At 34.8% G+C, this 23,789-nt stretch overlaps 1 protein-coding gene across 1 annotated transcript in view; it reads right to left on the minus strand.

Annotated features, from left to right (window-relative positions):
* Positions 1-4,215: 4,215 nt before the first annotated feature.
* Positions 4,216-23,789, minus strand: part of LOC149775974 (uncharacterized) — a 71,917-nt gene continuing 52,343 nt past the window's right edge. The window contains exons 12-23 of the mRNA XM_089941037.1: positions 21,096-21,284; positions 20,677-20,713; positions 20,091-20,351; positions 18,666-18,716; positions 17,861-18,018; positions 13,568-13,757; positions 12,750-12,869; positions 11,325-11,479; positions 10,912-11,046; positions 9,360-9,474; positions 7,362-7,455; positions 4,216-6,618 (exon numbers count right to left, since the gene is read on the minus strand). Coding sequence (XP_089797163.1) covers positions 6,489-6,618; positions 7,362-7,455; positions 9,360-9,474; positions 10,912-11,046; positions 11,325-11,479; positions 12,750-12,869; positions 13,568-13,757; positions 17,861-18,018; positions 18,666-18,716; positions 20,091-20,351; positions 20,677-20,713; positions 21,096-21,284 — 1,635 coding nt within the window. The 3' untranslated portion in view covers positions 4,216-6,488. The remainder of the gene's footprint in view (positions 6,619-7,361; positions 7,456-9,359; positions 9,475-10,911; positions 11,047-11,324; positions 11,480-12,749; positions 12,870-13,567; positions 13,758-17,860; positions 18,019-18,665; positions 18,717-20,090; positions 20,352-20,676; positions 20,714-21,095; positions 21,285-23,789) is intronic.

The raw sequence follows: 23,789 nt of genomic DNA on the forward strand, positions 1-23,789 counted from the left end.
ACAAGTATTATTTACTCTCTAAACTCTGCGATTTTATCGGTGTTATTTTTGAAAATCTACTTTTTCCTCGATATTTTTTCTGTTTGCTAGATCACATAATTGTACAAAGCTAATACTCGGATTTTACAAGATTAATTTAACGTTATCTATGTTGAGGTTTGCATAAAGTGAAGGAAATATCCAGTAGAATTTAGTTATATCTGCCACTCTTATTACGTATTGTAATAATGGCTCAATAAACGTTTCGAGCCACGTACTATATTTTGTAAACAAAACGCATTAATACGAATATATCAATTAGGGCAGTGGGGTGACCTGTCGACCATAACTACAAAAAGTGCTACGCATGAGAAAATAGAAACAAAATCATATGATATTATTACTGCATTATCACATTTAATCGATGGATGTCATCTGACAATTTAACAAAAAATATTTTTGATAAGGGTAAATTTTAACTTTCGTCAGTTCTAATTTAGAAATGTTCTGTGGTAGTCATACGATACTCTGTAAGTAGCCTTAGCGAAGTATGTATTGACTGTATTGAAATTTATATACGTTGTACTATTCATGAAGAATTAGTGATCTGTGTCACGGTCATTTATCACTCATATTTTCTTTGGAAGAGGTGAAACTGGTACACGCTGGTGTTGTATTCGATACATCTAGCAAAATTACCACCATCTATTAAAGTCCACTTAAACTCAATATCCAGCTGATAACCTGGTGAGGAGTTCTCTACTTCATGACTTTCTTGGAAATGTATATTTTGTGTCATAGCATTATGGCACGTGTTGCTATTACTAGTGCAAAGATAATTACAGGGAACTCTTCTTTTGGAATAACATGTGGATCGAGGAATGTTTTCATTTCCAATTGCATTGTTTGATTGAAGTGGGGTGTATTGTGGATCTTTGACGTATGTCTAGATTTTGAGAAATTTGCGGTAGTTGAGAAAATTCGGAATTTTTTCTTTGCCAATGATTTGTATATCCTGTGTCTGAACAATGTTTTCTGTAAGATTCTGACATAAACATTTTGTCACGCAGGCGTTTTTGTAATATGTGCAAAAGTAAATTTGGGCCAGTTTGTTTTCACTTTCTTTTATCAATAAGGTACTTAGCTTTCTTACCCCAACTGGTGCCCGCAAAAATCCATAGCTCACTTGGACGAGATGTATCGACTTGGGTTACATTGGTATGGTAAACATGTTTTGTCCGGTCACAACAATCATTGGGACGTGGGACTTTTGTTCTTATAACATTTGTAGATACAGGACACCTATCTTTAAATATGAGGTTAATGTACATTCTGGCGTTTTCATTGATTTATTTTATTATGTCCTCTCCTGTCCTTGCCTTCGTCTGTCTTTCATTAAACTCGAAATAAATGTAGTCCTTAATCTAGTATTGAAGGGATATCTCCCCTCTTGCTAACTCTTTGTTCCTCACCGCTCCCCGTACCTCAAAGTGCAACATGTTGTTAAACCATAAAGTATTTACTAAAGTTGATGGTGTGTTATGGCCCAAGAGCAATGATTCAAACAGGTTACGTGTATTTACATGATCAGCACCGCTGGCCGTAGCACATTTGGTTTAAATTTTACACTTTCAATTAAACTCATCCCAACTGTTCCGCTTGCGTGCGCGCTCGCGCGCGCGTGTGTGTGTGTCAGAATCTCTTGTTTAGTGTTATATCAAAGTTATGGACACCTTAATTTGCTTTATGTGTGAAGTTCTTTTTGTTACATCTCAGCTCCTGTGTTGTTTAAATTTTAAAATATTCTGTCCGACACAGTAGAAGACAACAAGAGTTTCGTCCCTTGAATATGATTCCTAATGTGAACGCCATGCACGAGACAACCAAACGGAGATAAGAAACTTAGCAAATTAGCAAGGTTTCTCCATCGAATAAGTGAGAAAAATGGGCATGTCGATCAACAACAGTAATATCGCAACTAAGGATATCGTATAGTCCTTAAGATGTTAAGTGTTTCATAACAGGGATTGTGTGCTGCTATAAGACGTAAATATCACTAATGTATTGAGTATTTTACTTAAAGCTAGGGTCCAGATCGGGTAGACCGTAAATGAGTCATGTCAATTGTAGTAACAAAAATATGTGACTACTCGCGCATTTCAGTCGAAAGAGATTTTATTTGAAAAGGAAATTAATGTTCATGGCCCGAAACAGTTTTCTCGTTTTTCATGCTCACTTTCATGTCGCACATATGTCTTTCACAAATGGAGATCATCATTACAAATAAAAATGCAGAGGGTTGACTCCAACTTTCTCAACAGGTCCGATCTGATTGCAGGAGTGATGTACACTGGTATATTCAGCATGGTGTATGAAAACGAAGATGTCGGTATCAGCATATCCTCCACCTTGACAACTCGTAGAAGCTCTTTCTCACTTAAAATATTCTAGTATTAAATAGACTCGTAACTCCATCGATCCTAACTTGCAAGCTGTTCTTTGAGAAAATGTCTTAAATCTTTTGACAACTATATATTTTATGGATTTCTTTATACCATCTGTGGAGCTTCGAGAATCTGGAATCCCAATGCTGTCTAAAATGTCAGATGTTAAATTTGTAATGCCGATGTTTTAATAACTAACTGCTTTAAATCAAAATGTATTAGGCTCCGAACAAGAGCATTCAATCTTCCTAATGTAACGTAATTTAAACAAACGCTGTTGTAAAATAAGACGTTATTGTTTCACATCAAAACTTTCAGAAATTGCGCAGAAATAATTCAATTGATATTTATATTAGTTGCATTTCTGCATTGTTTTACTACAGGTTTAATAATCGTGCTGAATTCATACAATATGATATCCTCGACGATAAATAAATTTCTGGTTCTTGTGATGCATATGTAGCTTTCACTTTAATGACATTGCACATTGAAATTCAGTGCTACTTCATCTCCCATTATTTTTTCATCGACTAGCTATGAATATCCTTTTAAATTTCGGAAACCGATAAAAACTCTGGACTGAAAAGACCGGTTGTTTACTCAGCGAAGAACAATCGAAATTTTTATACAACTCTTTCTTGCTCATATCTTTACATTCGGTAACCATGAATGAATACTTTGATTATGTTATTTATGCTTAGATTTATGTATGTATGTGATTTGTATTTTTAATGTAGCTTTAACAATATTTTAGTCATATCGCTACGATGTCTGCAGTGTGGCAGTTTATGGTGATGTCTACCACTGAGGCACCATGCCGCAGACATGTAGCATCATGTCCCACCCAGTCACATTATCCTTACACCAGACCGACCAGTCCTAACACTAACCTTTTAATGTTGAGCGGCAAGCGAGGCAGCTGTTTAGTATCATTTTATAAGTCTTTGGTATAACTCGGCTGGGGTTCGAACCCGCGACCTCCCGCATCCGAGGCGGACTCTCTTACCACCAGGCCACCGGCGCGGTCCGCTTAGATTTATGAAAATATAAGCTGTTCAAGACTTTGTTGGTGTGGGTACTAGTCTTGTTAGGTGGGAACAGCTGTCACATCGAAGAGTCCTAGAACGGATAGTTTTTGATTGGCAGCCTTATCTCCTTCCTTAAGTTAATCTTAAGCATCTATCACATGAAAACTCCATACTCGTGTTGAAAATCAGCAATAATTTGAAATACAGGAACAGGGTAAAATGATTGTCTGACTGTGCATGCTAGTCACATTATTATTTAGCGGGAATATGTAAATATACTTATCAAAACATAAATCATGTAGACAAAATGCGTCTGATTGGACTCACATGGGTTTTGTTGATTGTAACATGATAATTAATCTCGTATATCTTCACTTATTTCCTGGAAACTATTGCCAAATTCACCAGAATTGTTTGTTGATTAGACATTCTTCAAGCTGTACAAATCCGAAACAAAATTAATTAGGCCTAGAAACAACCAACGCGGGTAACGTGATAGACGTGCTCCTCATTCTTTAAGGTATATTGGGAGGAACAATGATCCTTTTGGCCCCGAAATCACACGAAATAATTTAAGGTAAAAGACAGTAATAACGAATGTTGAACTTCTTTACAGGTCTCACGACTGAATTGTATTTTTTACTCACTGTTATCATATATTTTGTATTTTTTAACTATATGAACCAATTTAAAACTATAGGACAAACATATTGTTATATATGTCTCCAAGTCAAATTAAAAAAGACAGTCGAAAATATAGGTCAGCATAAAGATACGAAATATAGATTTATTTGAAATGGATCATCAATGCAAATTTCACGTTGTCTCATTTCAGAAGGACCATACAGTATGTAAACTTAATATGCATTCCTCTGCCAAGGAAATATGTCAACAATCAAGTCTTATTTACTATTTCGGTAACATGTATGTAGCTGAGAAAAGTTATGACCAGACTGCATTTGAAGTGTACACCTACATTAAGAAACCTTTTTATACTAATTAGGTACTCTTTCTCTGGCATCTACCTTTTTTTCTTTTACCAGGATGTATATCATTAAAGCAAATATTTGTTGCAAATGCAGATGATAAGGCTTCCTTGTTTTAAGCAAATAATGGCACGAAAACAACTAACTCTAAAGATTCAACAGTATATGTAGATAGTGATCCAAAATTTAATTGAATATAATATGAAATATGAATTATTTGTTTTATAGTATACAATATGTGATATCAATTATATATCAAACTCCAATATGTTCTTCAATAGCATCATGCATTAAGCAGATTTATGAATACATGTAAAAACCTAAAATATTAAAGGTTTTGATGACATATATATTCCATACCACACACTTCTGAATGTGATATTCGATGTGGCTGAAATGGTTATACAATGTAAAAGAAATAATGAGAATTTGAACTTAAGAAACATTGGTAGAACAATTTTAAAGACAATATAATCAGCATATTTTTATAATTCAATTCACTCACGATAAGATAAAATAAAGATTTGAAACACTGTTCACTCAATTTTGTCATCATACAAGAAAGGAAAGACGGACATCTCGTTTAAGGTTTAAAGCATTTCATTCTCTTGCATTTCTTAACTTTTATCTTTAAACATTTTCTGAAAGGTTCAAAATGTCAAGAATATCACACCTTGTTGCAATACATTGTTATCAAAGCAAGACAATTGGTTTCATTTAGATTAGAACTTACATCACCAACTTGTTCGAAGAAATATTTGAATGCAGTCATAACATATATTCATTCCAGCATTTGTGATTTTTAGCTTCATCCACGTCCTAGTTTGTCTGACATTGATTAAGATAAATATAGTTTTCATGTTCTAACCAGTTAAGGACAAGGAAAGAATACCATTGTTTCCTAATTTTCAAACAGAAGAATTCAAACTCTTATGATTTCAAATGTGTCTATGTTTTAAGTTCCCTGAGATCCTTAAGCAACTCAAGTATCCTAAACTGATCGGTGTTATACCATCACAAATTTAGGATAATGGTCTCATAATCTTTGAACTTTCGATGTTAAAGCATTTTATTATTATTTTCTTTTGTTTCAAGAAATGTAAATTCCAGTTAAATATCTTAAACTTTATTATTTGTCCATCATTCCTTTAAGATGTATTGTCTGTTTCAGGACCTACATAAACATGTATAATATATATCCATCCTTTATTCTTTGACAACTAGCCACCCTTTTGACCTAAAACGTTCAATATGCACTTTACTATCATAAACAATGAATAAATGACATCAATTACAGTTGTCATTTCTGCTTAATTAAAACACTTCTAATGCATAAGGATAACTTGGAACATAATATGCTCTTTCTAATCCAAATACAATCATCAACAATAATTGTAGTCAAAATATATCAATTAAAAGTTGCGATTACATTATTAGAAATTAATTTATAATCTGTTAAACAACATAATTTTTCTTTAATTAAGCAAATCTTGTACAACTTAAAGCATGAACACTTTGCATGGGATGCAAAAAAGTAAACTACATTATGTATATAGGAAATATCACACGAGACCTCGTTGCAAGTGAAATATATCCAACGAATATTTACATACTTCCACGAGCCTTGACAAGCATAAGATTGAAATGTTTTGGGAATAATAGCGAAAATGTTTGCAGTGAGGACCGATCTCAGGTTTCTGTTATTCGACAACACAACAAACGCCACATTAAATGAATAAAGAGCAAAATAGTTTAGTATGATGACATCTTAATACAACTGGATGCCTGAGACATTAGACCGTCGCCTTACATTACGTTAGGGTGTAATGAGTGACCTCGTGGGTTATTACGATATGTATCCAATACAATAATATGAGTTAAAGGCCTAAATAACTCAGTACCAGTGTGATAATTGTGTTAGTCTCTTGCATAATTTAAAGTTATCCTTAACACATAAAGGGTCTTCTGTGTCTTAATATCTTCTATGAGCAATATCAATATAAAATTATTCCATGGCGGGACTGAATATATAGAAGGTGATGGTTTCGAAATTATCTCTTATAGTAGTAATAGTCATCTCCAGAAGTGACAAACAACTGGTCCAGCTCGTCTCGGATTTCAGTGAATGTTGGTCGTTTCTTCTGATCATAGTTCCAGATCCTCTTCATCACGTTGTACCATCTGATAATAATAATAATAATAATAATAATAATAATAATGATAATAATAATAATAATAATAATGTTCATTTTAATGGTAATATCGAATCTTCCAGACCCTTTAGAAAAGTATTAAGTGTAATTTAAATCTCATAACGAAATCCAGATTTCAGGATCTTTATATAACATTCAGGATCGTTAACACATTCATTCATTAAACTGAAGTCAATATATGTGCAAGCATTTCCTTTTTCCTAAGGTAGGTAATGTTGACTCGCATATTCGTTTTTCGACGAGATTGAATATTTCCTTAATCGTGTACCTTTAACATCTTAGAAATCGTTCTTTCAGTCCAGCTATAAAACTACATTATCTTCATTCAGATGTCTGAAACATATTAAGACAGTAAAACGTGCTGCCCTCGTGTGACAGTATCTAGCACAGAGACATCAAAACTTAACTTTGCACAAAGTGCGCTTAAACTCTTGTGCACCAACTTGGAATTGAGTACACATTAATGAAAGTGCTCAATCACACTTAACCAATTATTCATACCAAATTTTCAAGGGTGAAGATTCACAGTGGAAAGCTAGATCAATAGGTAAAGAACAATATTCGTTGCGGTGGCAGTAAAATTTTTCCCAAAAGGGTATATAGTCTTCTAAAAATTACAATAACAGCGTACATATATTTGCCTAGTTGATTCATGTAAATGCATTATCCATTGCAATGTTAAGTAAAAATATTTTGCTTCATTCTACTAACGTGTCATCACACTGTTCAGGTTTTGGCAATCTCTCCCCTTTCTTCAGGCGGCCAGGTAGATCTCTGCTTCGGATGCTCGAGTAGGGAGTTTCACCTGTGTAAGGAGAGTTACGACAATAATATCACGAATCTGTTGTATAAAGCAAAGGAACATAAAAGTGCAAAAACTAAAACGTTTTGCAAAATTCAACAACTAATTTATTTCCTTAGAATACAAAGTGTAAATATAAAAAGAATTTACATTATTGTGAATCAAATTCCAAATAGCCCAAAAGGTTATATAACCAATCTTTGTGAATAAAGTTCTAATTAAATTTCAGTGGTGTTCCAAACAATCTTCAACTCTGAATGAATTGACGAGCCTGTAGAAGCCTGTGACAAGATGTGCCAATAGTCTTTTGATGAATCACAGTATTACAATCCAAGATGTCCTTATCTATATTCACTATCATTCTAAGTTAATGTTCCAGTCCAAAAATGTTATATATTAGCAGCTTTTTCCAGTGAATAATAATTTGTATAATTCCACCCAAATGAAATGCTTAACAATAACAATACGACTGATTCTGCCTCAGATGTTAGATGCAATAATGAGTAATGTCTCAATTAAAGAAGATTGCATACAAAAACTAAGACACAAAGGTGTAAACAGGATGAGTGTAAAAGTTCGTTTCTAAAACATTATGTGTTGTCAACAAGATATAATCTGGTTCTAAAATTATAAAATGTGGTAAACATCAGTAGACCAGATCTTTCCGCGGGTGAATCCCAATATCCTACTTTCAGATTAAAATAAAGAAGTTAACATTAATGATAATCATAATAATTAATCCACATTCATAGGAACAAAGAATAGATGTGCATTATATTGTCCACAAAACAAATGTTACTGGTCAGATGCAACATGAACTTGATCTTTGACAAGATCAAGTCGAAAATACAAATATACGTGACATATAATCATGGAGAAAAATAGTACAATCCATCTTCTGGCATGCAAAATCTGTGCCATTAAATATGTTGGCGAACGTATTGATTTGAATAATCACAAAGGCCGCATTTGCAACAAAATCAACGCGAAAGTCGCAAACAACTAAAACTCGAATGGACATCCAGTTGAGTCCCTCCAGATCTTACCGATCGAATCTAACCTGCACCGAACAGACATACAATGAACCTGTATGTAGCGATACCGGATATAACAATTACAAACTCATGAGGAATTTGACTTAAATGAAAACTTCTAACTTTTGTGTTGCAGTCTTATCAATATTAAAGATAGTCATCAGTTTTACACCCAACGCAATTAATTACATTTTGTATGATTTTAAGGTAGTTATTATTATTAATATTATTATTATTATTATTATTATTATTATTATTATACCGAAGCACAAATATCATAGCGTCCTTCCTGGAGTCCAGAACCTCCTTGTATATCTCTAGCGGGATGGCGTTAATCTCTCGCCACGCTGTGTTTCCGACCTTTGTTCCCAAAATAAAATTAGGTAAAAACTTACTGGTTCGCTCTGTGATAGTCACAAAACCCGCTAGTCTATTATTTTTGTACAATTATGTATTTTTATATCTCTTGTTGTAAATTGCACCTAGCGATTCTAACATGTAGGAGTCCAGAAGTTGTAGATTTCTTGTTAAGCGTTTGTTTCGTATGTATAAGTTGCTTTTCTCCACAGACGAAGAGCTTGTTTAGCACGGAATGTCGGGAAACCCTTTAGAATTTGTCCGCTCTCTCTCTCTCTCTCTCTCTCTCTCTCTCTCTCTCTCTATATATATATATATATATATATATATATATATATATATTCGATAGTCCGTATATATATAACAATTCAATTATCGTTCAATGAAACTTAAGTACGACCAAAGAATTGAAAAAATAATATATTAAGTAAATAAGAATATGTGTTGACATGGTGACGGAAAGGTACTACGATGGACTTTATTTCTTAATAACACGGAATGAATACAGGGACTCACCAAGACTAAATATCTCCCATAGAACAATTCCATATGACCAAACATCACTCTTCTGCGTCGCTCCAGCTGTGCTTTCCATACACTCTGGCGCCATCCACTTGATCGGAATTCTCTCCTGCAAAAATGTATGCTACGAAATGGAAGCCATTGACAGACATGAGGGAGACCATCACAGTTACTCAATTAATTTCTAGGTACAATTTCACTCAAATCAGGAGACTGCATTTTGAGATACCATAAGTAAAACAATTATAATTGTAACAGAAAGTTGTATAGCGTAAATCAAATTCGTTCAATGATCAAACTTTTTTTAGAAATCAGCTGGTGGCACTCCACAATGTCTTGAGAACCATTTATAGTTCGACTTTATTTGTTATTCATTAAAATAAGGATGCTGTGTTTCGACTTGCAGGATCAGATTACCAACATGGCATATATGAAAATGGCATTATCCTTCAATGTAAAACTCATGTGTGAATTTTTGGGTATATTAAAATTTTAGCATATTCTTCCACTAGAAATTTAGATAGCCATCGTCATACAATGTGTGCCAATGTGTGCCATAATCGTTATGCACTTTATGCCATATTCATTATACAATTTATGCCATATTCGTTATGCTCTCCATTCCATATTCGCTATGCAATTTATTCCATATTCGTCATGCACTTCATGCCATATTCGCTATGCAATTTATTCCATATTCTTTATTCCCTTCATGACACATTCGTCGTGCAATTGATACCATAGTCTGAAACTGATATGCAAATATGCAAATATAGCATTCGCTGAAGCGTTGCACGGAACTCTACATCAAAGAGACGCACGATTGCGTACTACGTAAGGTTTGTGGGAACATATCTAACTATTTCCAATGACATAGTATCCTTCAGCTTTCAACTTTATGTACTGCATGTCTAACTAAAGCATTAATGCTCAAGTAATTAAACAGCTTCAGTTGTCAATTATAATTAATAAATTTAATTATAATTATGCTGCATGCATTTTTATCGCCATTAGTCGCATGATGAAGGTACAGATGGGGGTTGGAGTTTCGGTAGTGGCAGCTGGAGTTATTTTTCTGTATTGTTTTCTATTTTTTTGCGAGCTAAAAGTATGGGTTTCTATTCGAGCTTTGCAAGGTCAATATTTTTCAACTCCCTAAAACCACGGTTTCTAACTGACAGTCCAGTACCGAATGTACTCCTATCGGTAAAAACAAGATTACAACGGCTTTCAGTTAGAGGATATTAGGATGTTTACGGTGGTTGTAACATTCTGTAAGCATCGCCGAGATATTAAGCAAGTTCTGAAATCATCAAACACAGGACTGTTAAGTCTGTTGTTTCGGATCTTGAACTTTTTCTAAATATACTAGAAATTATTTTTGTGGCATTACTTCAGAAGGAGAATCAAAACGTCACAATCATCTAATCGTGTTATATCGTAGATTTTACTGCTGCAAATGTTGACTTTCTACCAATGATAATGAGAGTTACATTGAAGGTGTGTTTCAATGTATAATACACAACTAGAAATGGACTTTTCTGACCTTCTTTCCAGAAGGTCCAGCTTCGACATCACCGTCATCAATAGACTCAGTTGGCTGAGGTCCAAAGCCGGTTATCTTCACCTCATTCCGGTAGTTCAGAAGAATGTTTCTGGCTGCCAGACGCCGATGAACGATCTATTATAAGAGAAGAGAACATATAAACTATTCAAACGATAATGTCGCCTCAGTCTGAATCAGTAGGAACAAGTAAACATTTAGGATATTTTCTTACCCGATATTTAATGTATGGCAAATTTAATTTACATTAGCATTTAAGTTGATGAGTAACGTGAAAACAGGAACATCCTTTCATTAGAAACGATACAGTGTTCCCATATATGACGTGACAGAGTTATTGCTATACATAGTTCTCCTTGAGGCTAATTTGAAACAAGATTTCTTGGTATACTAACATCCTTCATAGCCAGAAACTCCATTCCCTTTGCTATATCCAGTCCAAAGCGGAACAACAGTTCTTGTAGCTCCACGGTTACGTTATTCTTGTTCTTCTCCAGATATTCCTTTAATGTCCCGTTCTCGCAATACTCGTGAACGATAAATGGTCCGACTGAATAATAATAATAATAATAATAATAATAATAATAAAATTAATAATAATTGACAGCAACAACAAAAGTAATAATAGTACGATGAAGATGTGGTGTAAACCAGCCATTTCTCGTCTTAAAGCACAGTCATATGATCATTACACAACAGCTACAATTAAGTGTCATATATATATAATCAGTATATATTATTACATTTTAAACAAATTCCCACAATCATTTAACATATTTTATCCGCCTTTGAAGTGCGTTTGCTAATAAAACGTAATGCAGACAATAACAGCTACGGAACGGGGTAACGATTTTAAAGTCACTGAGTTCAGCGTAAGAACCAATCCAAAGATTGCGTCAAGGGAGTGTGAAAGGACACCACCTCCTGTAAAGTCCTAACTCCAACGTTGTGTACATTTCTTTACTAGTAATAAATTCACTCGTATCCAGATTTCAAAATGGCGACAAAATTAAGCGTTCTTGTGCAACGATCGAATAAACCAGGATAGTCAGCGCCTTGCTGATAACAAAAAGTGTAAAATAGAAAATTAACACTCTTTTTGCTTTCTGGTAAATACAACTCTGTTAAATTTTAGTGGAAAACAGCAGGCTCTAAAATCTTTAATAAGGATGAAACAAACTATTCGTTATGCAAATCAAAGTTTTAGTCTATATTTTCCATTTTATTTCTTTTTCTCTGTACTTCAATTGCGAATTAAACTATGTCAATACGGAAGTCTTTTAGAGCCATATATATATATATATATATATATATATATATATATAGAGAGAGAGAGAGAGAGAGAGAGAGAGAGAGAGTGAGAGAGAGAGAGAGAGAGAGAGAGAGAGTGTGTGTGTTATTGTCTGCATTATTTTTCAAAGTTCCAGTGGGCAAAGAGAGAGACAATTAATAACATTGCATGAATATGTGCAGTTACACGATGCTACGAACAATTGTTTATTACTGTTATAGAAAATTACAGCCACGGTGGAAAATTTTCTTTAAGTTCTTGGGTTCAAATACGTTAACTATGGTTTATTGCTTATAACTAAAGTTTTGCACGGCAGTTGTTATAGTCTGTATCGTATGACTAAACATATTATATGGAGACTATAGTAATTTGTGTCTGCTTTCTTTATGGTATTACGTTTCTGTAAATATATTCAAAGATTGCCCAAAGAATGTTACCAAGTGACCATCGAATTGCATTGTATATAAAAACTGCCCCAAAATGATTAGAGATAAAATGGGTAATCTCTGTTCTTGCCATTCGTACATACTTGTGTCATCATTCAGCACGGCCCCTATGAATTTCAAGATGTTCGGATGGCTTCCGACCTTGGTACCAAGAAAATTGATCTTTGCCTTCATCAGTTGCAGGTCATTATCGGTGTGGGTTTCTGTTGATAAAAGTTATAAAATTACAAATGATATGATTTCCAGAATATAAAAGCAATGCAATATTTACTTTTCTCTAATCTAAGACTATACATGGTAAACTTTTGCTGTCCAGAATAATACTTCAAAATACTGTAGCTGTATTCTTGTCTCATATTTTGGATTCGTTCTCTTCATTTTTGTACATATATCTGATATTGACCAAATTTAGTATGCCTTCAATACCGGCATGGGTAAAGTGTGTTTCTTATAATACTTCTGAAGGTAAGGAAGGTGTTTCTAGTGTAAAAATATTTTTTTAAAAATGCCATTTATACAGAAACCAGTTTCTAATTCAATCCGTCAATTCAGACGAAAAGATTTACCAACATAAATATGCACACGATATCCTTATCGTCGAACGCTTTCAAAAAAATGTTGATAACTTTCATTAAAATGAAATGTCGCTTGATGAAGTCATATTGATATTTGTAAATACTGGAAATGTTTGAAAATGCTTACAAATAGTTCATTAAATACGATCTTGTGCACTCACTAAAGAGCCACTTACATCTTTAATTAGATGGATACCATCTGTCTCCGTTGTAAATATAGGTATAGCAGTTACAGTTTGCAACTGGGACTGAAAGTTATCAGAACGAAGGAACTGCACAAACTATGACAACATCACAGTAAACAATATACTAAAAGTTTGACATACCCTTTAATGTTTTCGCCACAACGTATTCTTGTGTCTTTGACCCATGGCGCATTGTGGCCTTGTAAATATTAGCGAAGTGACCTTGTTTGATGAGACTTTCAAATGTGATGTCGTCCCTCGATAAGTGCCAAGCCTGATCCGATTCAAACGACATCCCTCCGTACAGGTACAACTCGGACATTGCTCGATTCTGAAATGATGCAACATGTGTGATTTACATTTAGTTGTAACATTAGACCTCAAGAATGAATGACATATCAGCAATTTTAGCTCGTGTTTCTGTGACGTACTACCAGCTATTCGCTAATAATAATAATAATAATAATAATAACAATAATAATTATTATTATAATAATAATTATTATTATAATAATAATGATAATAATGATTATTATTATTATTATTATTATTATTATTATTATTATTATTAAATACTATGAAACAATTATATTTCTTGTCGATAAAATGTTCAGTTAAAGGTTTATGTCACAATGTCCAGATTCAATAAAATATACAGTACTTAAGAAATGAATAATCCATAAATGTAATTTACATTCAGTAGCAACAATAGCAAACTTATATTTCAAACAAGATTTACAAACTAAATATGTGTAAGAAGATGGTTCCTTATGTGTACTTAAAGTAACATATGTATTTTTAATAACTTTTGGTAGGAACACTTAAATCATGTAGAACATTCGACTCTTCATCCTAATTTGCAACAAATACGAAGACCTGTCTATATTATACGAAGCAAACATGCAAAGTCCAAACGGTCTGTGTGTACGTTTAACTAGGTAGTAACTTTCTAGTTAAAATAAAAAATAGGTAAGTAACATCTCTATGGGTTTAACGTGAAATTCACCTCAGTATCTTAAAGAACGTAAAAGGACCGCGTGCTAAGCATAGTTCATTGGTAATGAAGATATCTGACGCGCATTTGAATTCATGCGAACAAAATTACATGAAAGTAACATATTGTTAATAATGCTTTATGTTACCAACTTCGATATAAATGGAATCCTACTTTGAGTAGGACCTTGCTCGACAAATGAGTTTAAGGATGCATTTCCGAATATTCATCTAAAGATGGTTAACAAAATACAATTATCAGCAATTGAAATGGACCAGGACCAGTTAATTAATATTAAAATACTGTTTTTCTCTCGGTCTTTTAAATACTTTTATTTAAAGTTACACCTGTCAAATATGCGCTTAGCGAATGGTTTGTGCCTCTGTACACTGGGCAATGGAGTCAAATCGAAGAAAAGGCACTTCCAGTTTTCTAAGACTAAATCGTCCCACAGAGATAAGTGAGCAATGTTTGAAATTAAACTGCTAATTTACTGTCAATAATCCCATGATGCATATGAGAACGTTGATCGTGATATGTTAACATTGGAAGACTTGACTCTCACACGATATATTAAATCCAATCACAAATCGAAGCTAACTCCAAATCTTCTTCGTTATTAAAGATCACTTGAGTTAAGCTCTCATAATCTCAGTAATGGGGTATATTTGAACGCGCTTATATTCCATGCTTCTCTATATATCATATTAGCCAGTCTTCTGATTTTCAATATTTGTGATACATTCTTATTAAAAGCGCTAGGGTAAACAATGTGTATAGAGGGAAGAATATGTCCGAGGACAATTTCAATTGGAGAGAACTGCCATACTTCGTTTCTACGGTGAGTTGTTTGGGGTTTGTTTTGTTTTCTTTTTTTTGTTTTTTTATATTTGTTTCATTTATTTTTTTGTCAACCTCGATTCTCACTTTTCAATACAGCTACTCTTTAAATTCATGTAAATCTTATTCAGATGATCACACATTCCTATATGATTTAATTCAAATAAACATTGATAAGTCAGCAGATAACATTTATCAAAGTAACTTACACGTACGAAAATAACAGGACAAAAGGACATAATCCCACACATTTAAAACAATGCAAAAAGAAACCTATATAATATTACTCGACCTTTTGTGTCCTATATTTTGCCTGTTGCACTGAGATGCACAGTTGCTACTGTATCGTACGGAAACATTCATGCTTCCTATACATTATTGGGACGCATATGAAACGCACTATAATACCCTTATAAGCAGCTAGCTGCTCCTCTGTGTTATCAAAGTTGTAGTATTCGCATGCACCGGAAGATGATTCAGGAGACATTGTCGTACTGCACATAACGTCTAACGTACAGCTAAACTTGTGTTGTTTAGTCGGTCAATTTAGAATGTTGTTATTGTTGTTACTGTAGGGTTTGACAACAGTTTTCATTACAGGGATAGGCTATACATGGCAGCCAGCATAAATGGTGGGGGAAGAACCATATCCGAGACTCGAACCCACAAAGACAGAGGTGAGATGGCCATGATCCGCAACGGTGAGCTTTTTAGACCACCCAGCCACTCGGGGCCCCCAATTTAGACTTATTTAAATGCGAACACATATATTTCCATGGAACATGTTCAGAACAGGTCGAAACCGAAAAGAACATTCATAGACCTCCAACTCATAATATCCATAATAAAAAGTCAACGGTTATATTTTCAAAACACTACATGTACATAATATTATATTTTGTTAAGTGAACATGTCTTTTATTCAAAGGATAATACACAAATCTGGAGAAATCGGAAACCAAACATTTTCTTTTCTTAGACATCTAACCTAGAAAAGCATTTTTAATTATGAGATCCCATTAATAATTATTGTCATTATTTACAGTCCAAAAGCCTGTGCTTCATACCTAATCTTGTTATTCACCGGAGGAGATACACCTATCCCCACAATCTTTCCCACCTGCACAGGTTGGGACTCGCATGACTGAAATTTCTTATGAGGCTGTAATCGCGTTCACCGAACAGAACACACCCTCTCCACCTTACAGTCAGCTATGCGCACGCTTTCCACAGGTTCAGTATATCATATATGACGGCCTTCTTCCATTCAGTGTTCATAAATTTATTCAAGTCTTTTACATTGTTTTATATGCATTGTGTATATGTGTATATGTAGTCGGACTCTTTCGCCAATGTTTTTCTCGCCCTATGTTGCAGTGTATATTCTTTTCTTCTACATGACGATGTCCTTAGCAATAACAAGAGTGTCCGTGCATGAGATGCTCTTGCTACTGGATGTAGGTCTATGTGCCCCATCTATCGATATTCATTATCAGTCGGCTCCATGCAGGCTCTCCTGATATAAGATTGTAACCATCTCTTCAACTTCGTCCTATGCTTTGTTAAGAAGCCATTAAAAGTGAAGGTTATTTTGCTCGTTGTCAGTTTTAAATTTAATTTACTCTATTTTCAAGCTTCGCAGTTTGTTCCCACAACATATCAGCATCATGCCTGAGTTCATTTTACAGATAACCTATGCCTTGACTGAATACAATGTCCGTCTTTTATTCGAAAATCTCACTTCGGCTAACATAATTGTCAATACTTGATGAAATCAGACTTCTGCTGAACATTCATCAGTTTTATACCGACATTTCAAGATTCTGACATGGGCAGCCTCCTGTGTCTCTTCTTTCCTCTTCTAACTTGCCCGGAGTTTCCTCGACTAACCTACTTGTCTCACATACTATGCTAAACTGCAAAACGAATTTCAAAACTGAGCAAAGTCCAGACCATCAAAACATCAATACACCCGTCTTCAATTTATGTGTTGGACAAATTCACTACATCTGGCTTGCGATAGGTCATTGCTGATTTTATTTATTTATTTATTTATTATTTATTTATTTATTTATTTATTTGTTTATTTATTTATAATACTTATTTCCAGTATTTCATTTTTCTATGATTTGCAGTAAGCAAATATCGATGTGCTACGTAGCGCTCTTCCAAAACCATTCAAATAAGTTTTTATCAATCTAATACACCATAGAGATCAGTGTTCAGGAATTAACTAATTAATAAATACAAGCGATCCATACCATACATTATATATATATATATATATATATATATATATATATATATATATATATATATATATATATATATATATCCAAAGTTTGCAAAACTGACCCACATCAGTATCATCAACTGGGTCAGTTTACTAACTTACAGTGAGACACATGATGAACGACATAATGGACATAACCGTTGCTGCTAATTAAGGCATCTACAATTAAACATATTCATGAAGTGACAGGAAGAAATAAATGACCGAGTCTTTCATACAGAGGAGAAGACATCAACACTTTACAACACAAATACTAAACAAGATGTTGCACAAGTAATATCTTGTGAATATGACTAGTGATACTTACATCAGCCCCGTAGGTTTTATTCGCTTGGGCCATTGATCTCCTTTCCCTACGCTTCACAGAAAATTCGTTGTACTTCCTCTGTATGGTTTGTGGTGCTTGACCACGGCGTAATAAGATTATGATGATCCCAATCAGTATGGCAATAATCAGTACGAACCCTATTGAAAAACAGAAAACAACAGATAATGTTTCATATATGGCATATTGAGCATGTGTGTTATATAGTCTATATAACTCGGCCCAGAGACACCTTGCTCAATTATCAGACAAACGAAAAACTTAGAAAGACATGCAATCAAATAATCTATTGCACCCGAAATATATGCCATGAATTGTATATAATTTTAAAGCAATATGACAAAGTAAGTGTCCATAAACTGTGGACTAAATATACAACATGTGATCAAACCAATAAACCTTTAATATAAATTATTTATTTTGGTAATTCATACAGTATTTCTTTCGAACATTCGACCAAGTGTTAGAAGAGAAATTTCCATATAAACATTTCACAAGAATGTTGCTAATTATCCATGCAACAAAATAACTCAATGTTCGCACATACATACAGACAGACAGACAGACAGACACACATACATACATACATAAATAAATACATACATACATACGTACGTACTTACGTACGTACATACATACATTCATACATACATACATACATACATACATACATTACATACATACATACATACATACATACATACATACATACATACATACATACATACATATGAGTGAATGCAAAGAGTAACAAAAATAATCGCCACATATATTTCCTTGTACATACCAAGCACACCTCCGACTACTCCACCTATAAGTGCTGAATTATTTGTAATTTCTGAAAAACAAAAAGTCGTACTTGTATGATATCAGATGCTTTAATAATTATATTGTTGGAATCACTAATTATACTACGCTTAAACATCACAGTGTTTCACCATGATTATGTGAAACAATATTTCGCCAAACACTTTTGGTTATTTAATGTGCCAATTGCTAATGTTTGGAACTTTCTTCCTATCACAGATTGTCTTTTTAATGTAACTTCGATTTTTTATAATTGAAATATCACTGATTAGACACAGCTTAAATTGGCAACTTATCGTAGTAGTAAAAGAAATAATTATGTAAGATTTTACAGTCTTAATGCAATTAGTTAATAGTTTCCTATCCAAGTTTGGATTTTCTGTGTTTATGGCAAATAGTGGAACTGTTAAACTGTTGCAGAAGTTTTTACAGACTCTTTGTCGGAATAGCGATACAAAAGTATAAGGAAAGCACAAAATAAACGCTTCCTGTTACGGATATATTTTTCTCGAGTTAGTTTTATTTGAAATGATTATCTTAGTCATTTTAAACGATATCCAGCAGAGATGATACAAATAGTAACGGAAAGCATAAACTCTGACTTCCTAATCTAAAGCTAAAATCTTTCAAACTTAGTTCTCCAGTCTTTCAACATTGTCTTCGATCAAATAATACCTCAATATTCAAAAATGCCATTCGGTGGCTTCCTGTGTGCATTTGTATCGCAATTCCGACAACGAAACAGCATAGCATTTCACAAGATAGATATTTCTGAAACTAAAATAAGATCCCCTAACAACATACATAATTTTGACTTTCCAGATATTAAATATACCGATGCAAAGAAACAAAACAGAAATCAACGAGCAACACCTATCAAAATTAATCAAAACCTATGGTAAAGTTTCTAGCTATTTTTCCCTACAATTATTTTCTTTCATTACATTTATCCAGGTATAGAAGTGCACACACATTCTTTCATATATTTACATATTCGAAAAGTAATTTTATAAATATGAAAAGTTGAATTAAAGAAATCGGAGGCGGTTTGCACTTTTTATCTTCTATCAGCCACTTTTTTTCTGATATAAAAGACAAATATACAGAATAACCATTTTGTCTTTGAAGTTGAAACGAATTTTACCTTTCGTTGCCCAAGATTTAAAGACATATTTTCAACGATCGAAATATGGTTCTGTGAAGTTCAGTATTAACGTAAAGCGGAGCATGTGAACACATCATGATAAATGTTATGTTTATATTATTTTCCATATAAATAGTGTGTTAAACAAGCTCCTAAAAAGATATAAGCATCTTGTTCAAAACAGAAATTGTGAATGAACGCATCTTCTTTTCAGAATAAATTGATGGAGTATAGAAGCCAAATTACGGAATATCGACTTACCAGTTGTAAAGGCGAAAGGTAAACTAATACCGAGGTCCTCGTTTCTGTACATCATGCTGAATCTAGCTGTGTAAGCCTTCCCCTCGTCCAGACCCAGGACGTCAATAAATGTGGATTCTTTAGTCACTCTGTACTTTGTACCCGTCTCGACGATCTCTATGATAATGTCTGTCTCGCCATAGCAGGAATCGGGTAGTTCCCAGTTGAGTCGAACTCCATTTGTTTGTTTATTAGACACCCTGATGTTCTTTGGTCCAGACGCTTACATATACAGATCGAACATGTACTTACTGTGTTATGTTATATCTAACAACTGGGACTATTTAATTACATCATTTATCTTTAAGCAGGCCTAGTAAGAAATTAATATCATAACCAGTTAACATATGGAAACGCTAAAGAGTCTCCCCATTTTAACTTTGTCTGGAAATCATTCAGCTCTGAAGCTGAATTTGAGACCGAGTTCACACTTGATGTCATTGAAAACTGGTGTTTCTAAAGTAAGATTCTTTATAGGTTTGACAAAAAAAGTTATATTTGCTCTTTACTTTGCATTTCAAAGATTGTTCCTCTTTACAATACTTACTTTCTGTCAGTCCATTCAGTTTGTACAATTCTTTGACCTGAGGAATGGAAAGTATATAAATGAACAGAGAGATGGTGAGATGAAGTCAGATCGTATCAACTAAACTGTCAATTAAAGCAAAAGATTAATAGATGCCATTGTATTTTACGCAATCAACAATTTCACCTAGACTACATTATGATCACTAAATTACTCCATAAACCAGAGCTTATTAAAAGTGAGACGAAAAACATTTTCCAGTACACAAGTTAACCAAAAACAGATCGATCATTGTAGATCTTACAGATGTTATATTTTTTCGAATTAAAAGCCTTATCTTTTTTTACGTCATCTCTATCCAGGTTTTTTAAAAACAATTATCCCTTTTCGATTAATTTGTTATTTGTCATAATTTCTATTGATAAGCTATCAATTCCTACCTCCTGTGAAAAATTCGTTGATAAAAATGCCTGGTTTAGAACAAAGACTTGAACAGTCATTGTCGCAGATAGTAGTACATTCAATTTGGTAAGAAACCAGCAATTGTCGATATCCAAGACCTGATTTCGCTTGAAACAAATGTTATCCTTACATGCGCACTCTGGGTCAGTGGTACACAGGGACGGGTTCTGAAAAAGTTGATATACAGATCGTTACATAAGAAGCAATTTAAATGTGTAATATGGGAATAACAATCTGCAAATGTGTAAGTATCGTATATTTATTCGAATAATATATGTAGATTAAAAATCTAATTCACCCCAGTAATATTCACTCGAACCTAAAATCCTAAACTCATCGCAGTAACATTCACTCGAACCGAAATTCCCAAACTTATCGTTAAAAGAGCTGGATTGTCCAAAATTACCGACTGCATTCCCTCCCTACATTAAACTCTTGATTTGCTGTTATGTGTGACGAATAAACAAGGCTGATATACAAATGGATTGATTGCAAATTTATTTAAGTGCAAATGATGGATTATGTCCAATATACAGACCCAAATTTTGGACAAAGACAGGAAAAGGTCAAAGTTTTCCGTTTTTAATCTGTAGGTGAAGAACGATGCAGAAACTTTATATATATATATATATATATATATATATATATATATATATATATATATATATATATATATATATAATCTCACAAAGAAATGTTATAAAAGGCTTTAGAAGCAGGCTGTACAACGCCTTCTAATTCACTTCCAAGCATATTACAAGCAATGGAATCATCACTGAGTTTTGAAAACAGGTTTTAAGCATCTAGCCAATCGTTGGTTGGGTATGGGAGGGCCAGCGAGCAACACGAAGGGTGAGAAGAGCAATAATATTCAATATTAAGTCATCCACTTCTATCGGGTATACACATCTGAACTGCGAACTTGTATATTCATAATACACTTCTTGTCGATTTGTGATGGATAAATAATAGCTGCAAATGTTAAGTGCAGCATGGCGAGAAAACATATTAGGAGATATAGGGTTACATTTAAAGGAAAGGGTCCCCATACAATTTCAAACAACTGCAATTTATTTTCTTAGACAAGTTTGACTAAAACATTGCTTCTTATGGTTCTTTTACAATTCTTTGTTCAAGGTAATTATTTGTTTCCTTGATTCTCCCCAAAAATGAACCACTATTCCTCCTCGGCGACTTTAATGCCAGAGTAGGTGCGGACCACGAGTAGTGGCCTACCTGCCTCGGATATCATGGCACTGGAAAGACCAACGAAAACGGCCAGAGACTGCTGGAGCTATGCACCTACCATGGCCTATGTATCACAAACACCTTCTTCAAGTGTAAGCCACAACACAAAGTGTCATGGAAACACCCCAGATCTCATCACTGGCACCAACTCGACTTGGTCATCACCAGGCGCTCTGCCCTTAACAGCGTCCTCTCCACCAGAACCTACCACAGTGCAGACTGTGACTCCGACCATGCCCTTGTGAGCAGCAGAGTGCGACTACAGCCACACACGCTACACCGCTCAAAACCAAAAGGACGTCCTCGCATAAACACTGCGCAGATGTCAGTCCCTGCCAAGGTGGAAGAGTATGTGTCTTCCCTGAACAAGGCTCTCCAGGACCTGCCTGAGTACGAAGCTACAGCCAAGTGGAACGCCATGAAGGGTGCCATCTACAGTACAGCTATGTCAACGTTTGGCAAGAAGGAACGACCCAGCCAGGACTGGTTCAATGCACACCTATCAAGGATGGAACCACAAATCGAGGAGAAACGAAAAGCGTTCATAGCTTACAAAAAATGCCCTAATGAACGGACGCTTGCTGCTCTTAGAAGTGCTCGAAGTAACACCCAACGCATTGCTAGACAGTGTGCGAACGAGTACTGGCAACAACTGTGTGAAAGGATCCAACGCAGTGCCGAGTCCGGACACATCCAAGGTATGTACAGTGGCATCAAGAAGGCTCTAGGCCCTACAGTGAAAGGGGTCGTCCCCTGAAATCCCTGACGGGAGAGAAGATCACAGACCGTGGGCAACAGATGGCCAGATGGGTGGAGCACTACTCAGAACTATACTCCCGAGAAACGTCAGTCACTGATGCAGCCCTCAGCAGCATAAAGAATCTGCCCACCATGGAAGAGCTCGACAAAGTGACAACCTTAGAGGAGCTCAGCAAAGCAATCGACTGCCTTCCAAACGACAAAGCACCAGGTAGTGACAGCATCCCGCCCGAAGCTATCAAATGTGGAAAACCAGCATTGATTAAACCACTGCACGAGCTACTTTGCCGCTGCTGGGAGGAAGGAGTAGTCCCCCAAGACACATTTGTGACCCTTTGCAAAAACAAGGGCGACCGCAGTGACTGTAATAATTACAGAGGGATCTCGCTCTTGAGTATTGTTGGTAAAGTGTACGCCCGCATCATACTCAACAGGCTGCAGTTGCTGGCAGACCGTGTCTACCCGGAATCACAGTGCGGCTTCAGAGCAGGCAGGTCGACGACAGACATGATCTTCTCCCTACGACAACTCCAAGAGAAGAGCAGAGAGCAAGGTCAACCACTCTACATGATGTTCATCGACCTCACCAAGGCCTTTGACTTGGTCAGCAGGAAGGGCCTTTTTGAACTTCTGAGTAAGATCGGTTGCCCCCCAAAACTCCGCAG

This window comes from Sinohyriopsis cumingii, chromosome 18 (genome assembly GCF_028554795.1).
Source record: "Sinohyriopsis cumingii isolate HCF-2022 chromosome 18, ASM2855479v2, whole genome shotgun sequence".
NCBI classification, from domain to species: domain Eukaryota; kingdom Metazoa; phylum Mollusca; class Bivalvia; order Unionida; family Unionidae; genus Sinohyriopsis; species Sinohyriopsis cumingii.